The sequence below is a fragment of the Durio zibethinus genome, chromosome 9 (assembly GCF_047325235.1).
Source record: "Durio zibethinus cultivar Kanyao isolate XHJ-2024 chromosome 9, ASM4732523v1, whole genome shotgun sequence".
Classification (NCBI taxonomy): domain Eukaryota; kingdom Viridiplantae; phylum Streptophyta; class Magnoliopsida; order Malvales; family Malvaceae; genus Durio; species Durio zibethinus.
Window position 1 is genome coordinate 6,094,482 of NC_143170.1, and position 14,505 is coordinate 6,108,986.

Genomic DNA, 14,505 nt, shown 5'->3' on the forward strand with positions numbered 1-14,505 from the left:
CGAATTAATCAAAGTATTCTATTTTATTTTCGTTAATCAAATCGAATTTATAAATTTTGAAAATTGATCCACTAAACTTAATTTGGTTGATTTGGTTAATTTTTCTAGTTAACCAAATAATAAATACATTTACATTAAATTATATTTTAAACTCTTAATTTCTTATATTTTAAAACTAAATAAAATTACAAATAAAATATTCAAATATCAAAGTGTTATATTAAAAACTCTAACAAATTATGAAATTAAATGATCCATTGTATATATTTTTTTATTTTATATTTGGATTATGTTATATTTTGGTTAAAATTTCAGTTAATTTGGTTAATTCGATTTTTGAAAATCGAATTAACTAAAAATAAAAATTCTTTTAAAATCATTTTCGTTAACCAACTAAAATTAATTCGATGACTGACTGATTAACCGAATTAAATTGGTTTGAGCGGTTAATTCAATTAAATTATGAATAAGGATGTCAATCTCATAACCTGATTTTTTACTTGAATGAGGATGGATATGAGAATGAGTATGATTTTAAATTTTTATTGGGTACAAAGATAGGAATAGATAATATAACACCCACCTCATATCCGTACTCTACATATATATTCATATATATTTAGTAAATAAATTTTTTATTAAATAATATAAATTATTATTTTAGATTAATTAGAATTAATATATTTTTATTGAAAAAATATATATTAATATATATTTATAAAAATTACTTAAATGTACAAGATAAAAATAAATAAAAAATTAAAAAATAAATTTTGGTTTTTATTTTTTAAAATAGTTATGGGTATGAAGATTCTTCATACCCATCAAATACTCGTAGGAGATATATGGATAAATTTGAAGTATCTATTATATGAGTATAGAGATAAGTATAATATAAAAATTTGAGAATGAAAAATATTTTACTTTCTTAATATTCTACTCATTGACATCCCTAATTAAGAACACTCCTCCTTTCTAACACTTTAATACAATATGGATTCGGTATAGATTTTCCAATTAAAAAATAAAGAAAGAAATAGATTTCCAAATTATTTTCACGTGTTTTACCGGAATTCAATATTAGTCCCAAGGAAAGCTCTTCATTGTATTAAGGAGAATCGGTTGATGCTATGGAAGTCATGATTTTAGGGTTGTAGAGTTTTTCATTATATTTTTCACTTGAAACTAACTGGATAAGGATTAAAATCAAATTCAAGGAAACGCTTTTATATTTAATATATTAATTCTTTATATTCAAAAGGAGATAATGCATTTATTATATATATTTTTTCAATATCACATTAATGATTAATGTCACAAAACACTAATTAACACTTCTTTATTATATATAGCTTAACTAATTAATTAATACATAATCTATATGTGGTAGGGGAATTTCGAATTTTACTCTATGCGTTGATCATGATTAATTTTATTTTACAAGCTTAATGTTATAAATAATTTATAAACTATAATAAAATATTTAATATAATATTTAAATTTTAAAAAAAAATTTAATGTAATATTTGAACTATAAATATGTTAATGTAATATTCACCTTAATATGATTAGTTTCAAATAATAACATGTGACAGATAAATAAATAGTTCTCTAAATATCATATTAATTAATAAATTCAATATTTAAATAACACACTAAAATTTTTTAAAATTTATATATCACATTTAATATTTTTTTATAGTTAAGAGATCATTCATAACATTATCTCTTTTATATATTTGCAATAAATAAAAAAAATGTGGAGGAAATATTTATTTCCATTGACCCTTTATCCCTGCCGCTTGATATTAAAGTATTGTACGTTGCTTGCTTTACGGAGGTTTTTTTTTTTTTTCAAGTTTGAAACTAAATGTAAATATATAGTAAATAGGGATGGCGGGTCGGGTTCGGAGTGAGTTTTGCTTGTGCGAACCCGACCTGATTTTATGCTTTATCAAATCCGACTTCGATTCGACTCGAATTTTTTTAATATTCGAACCCGATCCGATCCGACAATATGTAAATCGTACCCGATCCGTTTCGATCCGAAATTAATAAAATATTATTTTTTAAAATATAAAATATTATTTTTTAAATATAAATATTTTAAAATATCATTATATAAATAAATAAATAATTAATTAATTAAAAAATAATTTTTTAATAATGTCGGGTCGGGTAGGGTCGGGTTTTAGGTATACCCGAACCCGACTCAACCCCGATTGTTACCTAATTTTATCCGACCCAACCCCGACCCGAAATCCAAAATTTAAAAAATAAAACCCGATCATATAAGGTCGGATCGGGTCGAAACCCGTCGGGGACGGACTTGATTGCCGTCCCTAATAGTAAATACACAGCTTAATCAAATCAGAAACTATCATGAAATGATGAGATGCATCCAATTTGCAAAGACACATGTTTTATTACTATCTTTTAGTACTGCTACAACAGACTACTAGACTGACTGCCGCATAATTAACACATTCGTAAACCAAAAAAAAAAAAAAAAAACTTATTCATTCAACACATAATTTGCCCCACTAATTCGGATATATGGACTCATTAGGCTACTAAGCCTGGCAAGGTTGCTTTGCTATTCATATTCATATATAGTTTATACCTTCGTCTCAATGGCAGCACTATAGCCATTGACCCTGTCATAGTACCTGTTCCACAACATAACACCTCCATACTTTCGTGATTTATTGATCTCTGGAAGGATTTGAGAGATTAGCACTTCAGGTGGAATGTACCCACTTCCAGCTGCCGCCTTGGCTGCCGGTAACCCTAAAAACAACTTTTTTATTCGCCTTGTTTCAGCCCACCGTTTCCATGAAGCTAAAATATTGCTTGTGTTTCCAGGACTGTATTCGCACGCGGGATTGTTATAAAACTGAACCCAAACATAATCGAAAAGCCTAGTTCTAAGGGCAGCCCCCAAGAATCTGTCAGGGAACGGACACTGAGGAGCTGCCGATAGGTAAACCTTTTTTCCTGGCTTGCTATATGCGGCCAAGTAGCGTGCAAGATCGTCCCAATAATTAGTGGAGCCAAGCTCTATGTCAAAGTCGATACCATCCAACACGGCACTTCCTAATGGCCGCGAAGCTGATGTTCCACCCAAGAAGTTGTTGTATAAATAAGCGGCTAACTCCTTGGCATCGTCTTTAGAAGCCAGCGAGTACTGTCCAACGCCACCACCGATGGAAAGCATCACCTTGATGCCTTTCTCTTGGCAGTTTCTTATGGCTGAACTTACAACACTGCAACCAGCATTTGCTGGATTGCAGTGGCCTGCAAGGTTGAGCACTGGGGTTCGGCCGCTGCCGAATTCGTTGAGGAAGGCAATGTTTACGAATTTGTATAATCCAGAGTTACAAGTTTCGTTTAAGGTTGTCTCGGAGCCGCTTTGACCCCAATAAATTGCGATCCCACTAGCATGGGAGACCCCAATCAGGGCTAGGACTAGGACTAGGACGGAACGAGAAAAGATATGGCTTGTATTTTTGTGGCCATTGTTGAAACTGAGTTTTGTCTGTGGTTCCTCATTGCCAGTGGAAAGGTCGCTTGTATAGAATTCAGGGAGAGCCCAAGCAAAAGGTAGTCACATTAAAATATGAACGAAGATCCATTTATGGCGATTCACTGACCTTTATCGTTTCAATTTAATAGTATTATATATGTACACAGATAAACTTGAAGACTAATTGGTATTTTGTTTTTCTCTTGATGAAAATCTTTAATGACTGACTTCACTCTCACGTTAAGATCTTTTCAACAGGCTTTGGTTTCATGCCATCCAATTAACTAGATGATACGTACCTTTTAATTAATTACTAATTATTGTCAAGTGGAGAAGTTTGAATGTGAGTTTCTATTCATAATGTTGAAATTTCTGAGGAAAATAGAATTGTTTTATAGTTGCTTAGTAAAGTTCTGAACATCTTAAATGGATTTGGGTGCGGTAGTATATATTCTCACAAGCTTAAACTTCACTTAAACCTTCACCCAATGTGCCTTGGGTACTACTGGATCAGTCGATCAAGGAAATTAATAAAAAATCACGTAGATCTGGAAGAGTCCTAAGCTAGTTCTAGTAAATGTGATAATGTCTCCGGTATTATTCAAATAAAGAGAAAAATACAATAAATTTAGGGCTTGTATCAATTCCACGTTCCGCTTTACTCGACGCCATGCTTAATGGGGCAGCAAATTTTGTTGAATACAGTGAGCTTGACCTTGCCAATATAATGTTCCCAGCCAAAAAAAAAAAGTCATTTATAGCTACAGATGTTAATGGGTAAGGTATTAAGAGAATAGAGTACTCTTCATTCCCATTTCTGTTTTTAGATTTTTATATTATATTTATCTCATATCAATACCTAACATATATTTTAAATTTATCTTCATCTCTATTCTTAAAAATATTTAATGGGTATAAGTAATTTTCACATCTATAACTTCTAAAAAATAAAAACTAAAATTTATTTTTTTTATTTTTTTATTTTTATCTTGTATATTTAAATAATTTTTTATAAATATATATTAATATATATTTTTTCAATAAAAATATATTAATTTTAATTAATCTAAAACAATAATTTATATTATTTAATAAAAACTTTATTTACTAAATATATATAAAAAGTATGAGTATGGGATAAATATTATATTACCAATCCACATTTTCGTATCTAATAAAAAATTAAATTATACTCATCCACATCTCCATCCTTATCTCCATAAAGTAATAATATTCATCAACATCTCTATTCGAGTAAAAAGTTAAATTCTCCGTTAAATATGTATAAAATGGATATCCCTATTTATAGCAAACTATTCGTGAAATCAAAAACCTCCAAAAATTGGTGGTTGGCATCGTATTATATTTGTATATGCTCGACCATATAGAATGGAAGAAGACTTCTTCTTTTTTTAAATGTAAAATGTAATGACTCACAAAGTTCATATCGATATTTTAACCCATTGTAATGCAATAATTTTTCTTGCTCTGAGCCCCGAGGATGCTATATGCTCATATATATTGTTCATCTAACATTAGAAAGCAAGTTTTATTAGAGAATTCTTATAGTAATTTTTTTTATAAATGACATCACAACAAAAACGGGATATAGTCTGCTTTTTATATGATTCTTTGTTGCTTGCTAATTAAAAAAAGAAAAGGAGATAGAAAAAACCCCCTCAGTGCCTATGATGAGAGCATATTTCCATTGAACAATTAATAACTAATAATGTGAACTTAGCTTAATTCAATTCATATAATTTTTTTAAAAAATAACATCTAATATTTTTGAAATTTAAATCCAACACCTATAATATTAAGTCTTAAATTGACAAAACATAAACTTAAAAAGACAAATGGCACAATATTAAACCCTAAATTAACCTAATGTTTGCATTAGAATTGAAAAGGACAACTTTAATCTCATATCTTATCGTATTAATTGATAGTAATTTTTATATTATAGGATGGATACTATGAGATTGAGATATATAGTTTATGAAATTGCATATATAGGTCAATGGCACTAAATTACTCAAGCCCTCCGGGGAATATGCTTTAATTCAAAATCACCATATCTATTCTACAAATAAACTTAGATGCTTGAAATTTTATTTTATTCACGAATTTCTAAAATGGTAGAAAGATTAATATTCTATCACAACTTGATAAAAATTTGATAGACATTCAATGTCGGTTGGTTTGTTTTTGAAAATCAAATGGGCGTTGTTGGTGTTGGATGAATCTGGGGGAGTTGGGAGACATAGGAGGTAGGAGGCTTTGCAAATGTTTGCGGTTGCAGGACTACTCTTTCGACAATTCCACAGTTTCTAATTAATGCACATTTTCTAATTAATGATAATGTATTCACTGTCTGCAAGGGTCGGATGAAAAAAAAAAAAAAGGTAAACCCTAAACCAAATCTTCCTAGTTTACCGGGAACAGAAGGGTTTTATAAGGTTGAAAATGTTGCCACCTGCCTGTATCCTGCATGCCCTTCATTCGACCTAATTTCCTCAAATTTTAGCGTAACTCTCGACCCCCTTAATATCATAAATGATTTTTAAATTATAATAAAATATTTAACATGATATCTAAACTTTAAAATTTTTTAATATAATATTTTATAATGTGAACTAATGATATACTTTGAGAATTGAATTTCTACCCAATGTCATCAATTGAAGCTATCACTTTAAAAATGAATATTATATTAATTAATAAATTTATAATAAAAATATTATATTAAAGATTTTTAAAATTCAAATATCATATTGAATATTTTACTATAATTTAAAATTTATTCATAATATTAACCTTAAAATAAATAAATAAATAAACAAATAAAACTCTCAGCTGGGTCCTCTTCCAAATCTATACAAGGGACCGGTTGCTTGGCATTGTAGAATCACAATTACCAGACAAGACGCAACAATTGCAACAATGGGCAACTACAACACCAGTCATACCTATTCTCCTCTCCTTGTCCTTGCCATGATTGAAGCCTCTCAAGCCGGTGGGATCGCCGTGTATTGGGGTCAAAATGGCTTGGGGACTACCTTAACAAAACTTGTGAGATTCGACTATACAAGTACGTCAACATAGCCTTCCTCAACAAATCCTCAAATACACACACATATGGTCTTAGACCACCTTCAACCCAAGTTAAAAAGGATTACATATGGCAACTAGCAAGCTTATAACGGGTCAATCAAACTGGTTTTATGATGTTAAAGCCCATATATAGCTTTCCTCTTTTTTTTTTTTTTTTTGGTTGAAGGAGCAAATTAATCTCCCAATTGACGCAAGGTGATTTTCCAAGTATGAATCACTTTGATACTTAGATTAAAACACAAATAAACCATCATACCAGGTCCTTCCTATTTGTAATAGTTTGATTTCACTGGAAAATCACCTACATGGATGTAGTGATGTTTGACAATTCTATCAAACTAAACTGTTGCTAGTGAGCTGATCCCATGAAAATATGGGCAAATGATCACATTCCTTTGGATAAGAAAGAAGCTCAAGCACATTTATATCAGCCTAGGCTCATATTTTGTACTGAGACAATCTTGAATACAAAAATAGAATCGTTTAAAGTATCCCCATTCACACCAGGTCTTGTTTAGGGGGAAATCTAATGAGCCACAAATAGAAGCATATACTCAAGCACATTTATATCAGCCTAGGCTCATATTTTGTACCGAGACAATCTTGAATACAAAAATAGAATCGTTTAAAGTATCCCCATTCACACCAGGTCTTGTTTAGGGGGAAAACTAATGAGCCACAAATAGAAGCATATACCAGGAAATCTCAAGCAAACAAAAAAAACGCAGAATAATAAGACATACAGGCATAGATATGATGCAAGCCAAAAATCAATCACATGACGTGAGGGAAGCTCCCAAACCTAATCTGAATAACTCAGTCAAATGGATCTCCATCTTTCTTCAGCCACTACACTTTGCAGACCTGAATATTGTGAGTGGACTGGAATCGCCATATAGGCTGTCTACCACTCTGAACAAGTGCCACCTCTTCTCCCTCCTTCACCATTCCTTGCTTCTGTACATCAGCCATAGAATTCATCATGAAACAAGCACACAGTAGTTCAGCACACTATATCAATAATCAATCTTTTTGCAAAAAAACAGTGGTAGAAAAGCAACAAGGTGCATTATGATCAAATGAACCAGACTCCACAGACATCACTACCGGTATTCTGAATATTAGGACTCATGATAATGACAGATGAGAATTGTACTTATGTTGCTCTCCAAAGTTATTGCTCATCACGGTAAAGGTCATCATCTATCTGAATGCCCTTTATGTAAGCATTTCAAAATTGGTTATCATGGAAAATCCCAATCATGGAAACCAAGAAATATACCAATTACAACAAATGAGCAGAAAACTATGTTGAAGGTCAATGCCGGTCCCACTCAAAAATGGATCCAAACTAGGTTGAATTTTTTAACCCAAAATCCCCCAAGCATCAAGGCACCTCAGTATCAAAATAATGCATGCAGGTTTTGAACTATTTACACATTTTAATCTTCAGCTGGATACCTCTAAACAACTACTTGAAGTTTGGTCCAAAATAACTATAAACCAACTGATGCATGAATAACTACATCCATAGTTACCAGCCAATTAAAGGGAATTTTCATAATGAATTCTCCAGTAAAACCTTACCTGCAGCAAAGCTAAAGCAGTCTTAAAAGTTTCCTCCGCATCATCTGAGAACTCCATGTATATGGGACATACTCCTTGATACAAAGCCAACCTCTGTTGTATCTTTTTCCTGCATGACCATTAAAGTCATTTTCAGTCAAATTTTCAAGATCATAAAGCCCAGCAATGGTAGATACTCATTTTCAGCCATACACTCTTGGTCAAATATTGCACTTCTGAGTTCATAGATACTGTCATCCTACTACCTTTTGGGATTAATATTTCTTCATCAAGCCAAACCTCCAATGGGTTAGACCATTATTATGCCATAGTACAAGACAAATCAGACAGAAAGCTAAAACCTGGCTCCCAACCCCCTCCACCTCACCCCCCCCCCCCCCCCCCCAAAAAAAAAAAAAGAAACAGAAGGGAGGAGGCTTTAAAGCAAATACACAGTAACAAATATGAGATTCAGGAATGGGTGAAACTCACTCATTTGTGAAGGCAAAAATAGTGCCAGAAGGACGATAATGGCTAAGTAATATAGCCATGAAACCAGTTCTAGTGAAGACAACAGTGGAGATTCCAAGAGTATTTGACATCATAGTTGCATGATATGCAAACATCTCACTCGTATGGTTCTACAGAGAAAGTAACTCCAGTCAGTATTGATATTTGACAAAGAAAAACAAAGCATTAAGAATGTTGACCAAAAAACAAAGAAAAAAAAGGGAGTCATAAAGCATATGGAAAGTGCATGAAGCATGTTAAGTGACCTTAAATGCTTGACCAAGATTAGGTGGCATTTCACCAACAGATATGGTTGCTTCAGTTCGTAGTGCAACTGTATGCATCACTTTAACAGCTTTCAATGGGAACCTGCAAGAGAGTGAAATCTATTAACTAGAGTGCACGTAGGTAGAGTAATTTGCATAAAGTGTTCATACAATAAATTGCTCAAGAGCAAAGGTAAAGCGAGCTGGCAGATACGACATTCCAATTGTATGTCCCAAGGAAATTAGCTAAATTGATTTTTAAGTATAAGTAATGACCATATTCTTCTAACTTCACCAACTAGGATCCAAGAATATCCATATAAACCTGTCAGATTACCTCAAGGTAAATTTCCAAATTAAACCATTACTCCAATATAGATCATTATTTATTAGCATAAGACAAAATGAAATCCTTACCTAATTTTAATTTTAATAGAAAATTTAACAAGGATGACTTTCCAAATAAGTAAAAGGGGAATGACAAGGCATAAATTAGAATAAAATTCTAAAACGCCATGTAAGTAACTTATTAACTTACTTTCCATGTGCTGTTTCCCCAGAAAGCATGACAGCATCAGCACCCTCTCGAACGGCAATGGCAATGTCAGATACCTCTGCTCTTGTTGGTGTTGGATGAACAATCATGCTTTCAAGCATATTGGTTGCCACAATAACAGCTTTTCCCATGCTTCGACATGTTCTAATTATCTCTTCCTACATTTTAAAAAAAGTAGAGTTTTTAGTGGCCGAATAAACACAATTTTCATTTCTTTACTAGTTAAGAAAATATGTTTGATAATTCATGTAAATCCAGTCTTTACCGTTCAATTGAAAACTAAACCAACCTGCAAAAGAGGAACCTCCTCGATGGGAAGCTCTGCACCAAGATCTCCTCTTGCAACCATTGCCTAAAATATGAGAACCTGAATTACTTTCCACAGCACATATATTGCTAAAGTGGCAATAACTAAATTTTACTTTCAAATCACGTTATCGTCCAGACTTCCACCACCCTCCCCATTACAGCATAGAAAATAGTAAATAGAAGTAACAGCAAAATCCACCAGATGGTACTTAATATTTGAAATGAAAAGCCTCACAATATTGTAGCACCAATTTCCTAAAAATTTGAAGAACTTTTTTCTTCAGCAAAGATAGAGCTCAGAGTATGAAATAGTTTGAAAAAACTACACCTTTATTGCATAAAATAATAACTGTAAAATTTAGCTGCCTTAAAGATCCAATGAAAAGATTTAAGTGATCACCCCATCAGATGCTGTTATGATTGAATGTAAATTTGGAATAGAGTCAGCACTTTCAATTTTAACAATAACATGAATATCTGCATCACAACCTGCCAAAAGCAAAGAAAAAAAACTCATTGGTGAAGAATTTAAACCTTATACCAAGTCCACAGTTGTTATTTCCTGAAAATACTATAAGAAGAAAAATGGTAACTTACTCTGCAGATAATTCTTCAACTCATGAACTACTTGTGCATCTTTAACAAAGGAAACAGCATAAAAATCAACTTTATTGTCTACCCCAAATTTTATGTCATCCCAGTCCTTTTCTGCAGAAAACCAACTGAAATAGTTAATCTGCTGCTGCCCAAGATCCCTCAACTCAAAAGGGAGAGAGTGAGGAAAAAAAAGAGAGAAAGGAAAAGGCGAGGCAAGTGGAAAATCTACAAAGTAATAGAAATGACAACAATTAAAATTCAAGGACCAACCAGTTATAGAAGGCAGTGTAGCACTTTTTCCTCGGACATTTAAATGCCGCCTAGACTTAAGCTCACCACCATCAACTACTTCACACTTCACTGAATCTTCTGTCTTAGACTTCACCATCAATGACATCATGCCACCTATATCATGAACCAAAAGTCAGAGGAACATATAATCAACAAAAGGAAAAAGTCTACAATGTACTTTTACTCAGCCAATAGAATCAACAAAATTCCCCCATAATGCTGAAGATTTCATTTATGACTTAGACAAAGACCCAAAATGGATTGAAGTGCATTTGCATAGGCATAAGATTGTATTCCGTTCTCATGTATATGTTTAGGTAGAAGACATGCCTGACAACACTATCAACAAGCCCCTAGCTAAATTATTAAGAACTTGACAGATGAGGTGAAAACCTTCTAATTCATTTCTAGATCATTAAATTCTTTCTTCAGCAAATGCTCCCAAGGACCAGATTACATATTTGCAGTCTTAGGCTCTTGCTAATTGTATCATAATACTAAAAGCATATCATATTTTCAGACTAAAGGGAAAAGACGAGTATCAGTCTAGAACTGATCTACATTATTCTTGAAAAGTTCGATATGACTTTGCTCATGCATGCTGGCTGCTGGTTTCATGGGAGAGGGGGGACTAAGATTAAGCAATATATAAAACATCAAAAAGTTAAAAAAACCTGCATAGTTTAACAGTCTGTTGAAAGTATCAAGGTAGCATACCATCAACAAGAAGCATGTCGCCCACTTCTACATCATTAACGAAATCGTCATAGTTGACACTAACACAATCAGGTGTCCCAATCCCTCTCCGAATTGTAAAAGTAAATTCTTGCCCAGTTGTTAATGTAATTGGTTGGGGCAAGTCGCCACTCCTAACCTCAGGACCCTTATAAACAGAACCAAATATTCATAAGAACACAATAAATGAAAAGGATTAGAACTATCGCAAGAAAATTACATAACATGAGTTATATTATTGTTGCCTACAACACTATATCCGACCAATTATAAATCTGGATGACTTCATTATATTAGCAACAATATACTTTACAACCTTGTACAATTGTGAGATACTAAATTTAATTGCTCATAACCTCACAAGGATAACAAATAAACGGAGGCAAAAACTATATGCACATGCATGAACAGATGTATTTTATATTACAACCTCCCTCATTTAATTGCCCAAAACAGAAGCTGACAAATATACTGTCACTTGTACATGCTTGCTAGGCTTACTCCAGAATAGACTGCTATGGTTAAAACCATAACAGAGCCTGTTCAAAATCCAAGAAAAATTTTGGCAAGTTCATTTAAGTCTATGATAAGGGCATTATTTAAGAGGACAAAGTCCTGACAATAATTTTGGAAAAGAAAGATTCATGCCGTGTCTAACTCTCACAATACCAAACTCATTGACTAAGGCAACCAGACATAACGGCTTTACACAGTAAATAAATGAAATCAAGGGAAACTTGCCTTGGTGTCAAGCATGATTGCCAGAGTGTTGTCTTTGGATTGTGCATTATACTCCTTAACTAAATCAATAACTTTCTGATGAGATGCATGGTCTCCATGAGACATATTCAAACGAGCAACGTTCATTCCAGCCTCGGCCAATTTCCATATCATTTCTCGCGTGTTTGTTGAAGGGCCAATAGTGCCAACAATCTTTGTTTTACGTCTAACAATAGGCTTGGACCACATACCCACTGATGTGTCGCCTAATTGTTGAATCTCCCTTAACTGCTCATACTGCTTCCCCCTCTGAAGGAAAAAATGGTAAGAAAGGTTACAAATAATGATTCCAACAAATTTCTCTCAGCAACTGTCCACAATAAGTTATTTGATTACAGATATAATAACAATAAAAACATAGTGACTACGTCATGCAACAGCAAAGGCTCATCCTATACCAGAGTAAATAAGAAAAAAAAACTTGAATTTCTGAACTACAACATGTAATTCAGACTTCATCATTCTAACCAAAAAAATTAGGATGTTATAAACTTCAAGGCTACTTTTCTTTTGCTGGAAAAGTGGAAATGGGTGGATATCATGCCCCTTTCATTCATCTTTTATGTAATTGATATTTTAAATAATTCCTTTAGCACAAAGATAGGTATATAACCCACAGTATACCAAAAACTGACTTGTAACAAGATCTCACTGGAAATTTTGACTTGAGTCCTCAGTTTTTCTCATGATTTGGTTTCTTGTTAGTAAATGTAACAGTCTCAACAGTCTCAGTAAAGTATCTATAGTACATAGTACATAGTGGCTAGCAGATTTCCCCATTTCAGAAAAAAAAAAAATCCACATTTCTATCTGTGGATGGTACAAATTTCGATAATAGGAAAATGGATTTTCAACAAACCAAATAGAACCTTATTCAACTTGACTATATTGGGGAGATGAGGCAAACCTTGAGTTAGGAGCACACCAAAGGAGCCCATACATACATGTAGGACACCACTTCAACCCAAAAGCCTAAGCTATTTGGTTCTTGGATCTTCCATGTATATATGTCACCTTACATCCCACTTTTTATTGATGTGAGATGTGTCACACTCGCATGTGAACCTCAACTGTCCCTCCCATTTACTTGTGAGTTGTGATCAGCTCCCCATGCAAGTAAGCTGTCAATGCACCCTTAGGCCCAACACTCATCCTCGCATCTCTAGTGCGTCTGATTGTGTTAGTGCAACCTTAGATCACCTGTGAGTCTAGGTTGTCTCAGTGCCCTTTAAGCTTGCACTCGACCATAGGTTGTCTCAACACACCACCTTGTTGTTTGTTCAGAAATAATACATCACCATACTTGCCGCATCCAATTCAAACCTTTGGCTTTGATACCACCACCATACTTGCCACATCCAAGTCAATCCTTCGGCTCTAATTACACTTGCTGGGAAATGAGCCAAACCTTAAGTACATATATACATGTTGAACACCACTTGAACCTAAAAACTTAAGTTATTCTCTATTGGTTTCTTGGAAGATTCCATGTATATCCCACTTTCCACTTTTTAGCTGATATGAGATACATAAGTGAACCCACTCACATGAAAACCTCAATAGCCTGCAATCCATCTTATCACTCCACTTATGACCTAAACGATTTTCAGCCTATTGCTTTCTTAGTTCCTGACTTAATCCAGAAACATTAACTAAGATTTTAAGAAGGTCAATTTTTTTTTTTCTTTTCGCATGCTTTATCAGTAATCAAACACATAAGAAAAGAGGACGATCAGAAAGGTTCTAAGTCGGCACAAACCTTCGGTACATCCTCGGATGATACGGGAATAACTTCAGGCTCGGCACGTGCGGGGCTCTTAGCTGTAATCCGAGAGCTACACCTAAGCACCATTCTCTCGCTCTTCTTGTCACCACGTGCCAGCACTTTCGAAGCGAAGGTCGCTGGCTTAAGCTTCTCCACTCGCTCTTGACTGGATCCGGGGCCCTGGCTCAAGAATGAACCGTGGATCGATCTAGTGGCCACCACTTGAGCCATTGCTAAAACGAGAGAGGCAGAGAGAGAGAGAGAGAGAGAAAACGAAAACGTGTAAAAGGAGAGGAAGACGATGAAAGGTGTGGGATTTTTATTGACTATTAAGAAAGAAAATGGATGTTGGAGAAATCGCCGCTAATTTTGGAGCAAGCTGAAAACACAGACTTAAAAGGAGGCTGGGAAATGGAAATGAAGAGAGCATAGATTGCATCGACAATAGTACGGAGGTTTTTATTCATCTCCTTTAACTATTTTTTTCAAA

The 14,505-nt window shown here is 33.6% G+C and overlaps 2 protein-coding genes across 3 annotated transcripts; both read right to left on the minus strand.

The window, feature by feature from the left end:
* Positions 1 to 2,513: 2,513 nt before the first annotated feature.
* On the minus strand, positions 2,514 to 3,797 carry LOC111316255 (hevamine-A-like). The gene is made up of 2 exons (XM_089765208.1): positions 3,766 to 3,797; positions 2,514 to 3,569 (listed from the first exon to the last, which is right to left on the minus strand). Exons 1-2 carry the CDS (start codon positions 3,795 to 3,797, stop codon positions 2,618 to 2,620), a joined length of 984 nt encoding a protein of 327 aa, XP_089621334.1. The 3' UTR covers positions 2,514 to 2,617.
* Positions 3,798 to 6,998: 3,201 nt separating this feature from the next.
* Positions 6,999 to 14,461, minus strand: LOC111309601 (plastidial pyruvate kinase 2). Of its 2 annotated transcripts, none has more exons than XM_022908613.2 (12): positions 14,010 to 14,461; positions 12,212 to 12,499; positions 11,453 to 11,618; positions 10,715 to 10,849; positions 10,445 to 10,555; positions 10,248 to 10,336; positions 9,828 to 9,890; positions 9,521 to 9,696; positions 8,983 to 9,085; positions 8,699 to 8,847; positions 8,228 to 8,336; positions 6,999 to 7,597 (listed from the first exon to the last, which is right to left on the minus strand). In XM_022908613.2, exons 1-12 carry the CDS (start codon positions 14,244 to 14,246, stop codon positions 7,490 to 7,492), a joined length of 1,734 nt encoding a protein of 577 aa, XP_022764348.1. In that variant the 5' UTR covers positions 14,247 to 14,461; the 3' UTR covers positions 6,999 to 7,489. The 2 variants fall into 2 exon arrangements, with proteins under 2 accessions (XP_022764348.1, XP_089621836.1); XM_089765710.1 differs by having other exon boundaries at positions 13,158 to 14,461.
* Between the last annotated feature and the right edge of the window lie 44 nt (positions 14,462 to 14,505).

Excerpts from the sequence above, each read along its gene's own strand:
- LOC111316255 (XM_089765208.1), bottom strand. The coding sequence starts at position 3,797 with ATGAAACCAAAGCCTGTTGAAAAGATCTTAAC. Across the intron at positions 3,570-3,765 it reads CCTGTTGAAAAGATCTTAAC|CGACCTTTCCACTGGCAATG; the intron begins GTGAGAGTGAAG and ends ATTCTATACAAG.
- LOC111309601 (XM_022908613.2), bottom strand. The coding sequence starts at position 14,246 with ATGGCTCAAGTGGTGGCCACTAGATCGATCCACGGTTCATTCTTGAGC. Across the intron at positions 9,086-9,520 it reads GGGGAAACAGCACATGGAAA|GTTCCCATTGAAAGCTGTTA; the intron begins GTAAGTTAATAA and ends ACTCTCTTGCAG. Across the intron at positions 8,337-8,698 it reads ATTTTTGCCTTCACAAATGA|GAAAAAGATACAACAGAGGT; the intron begins GTGAGTTTCACC and ends ATGGTCATGCAG.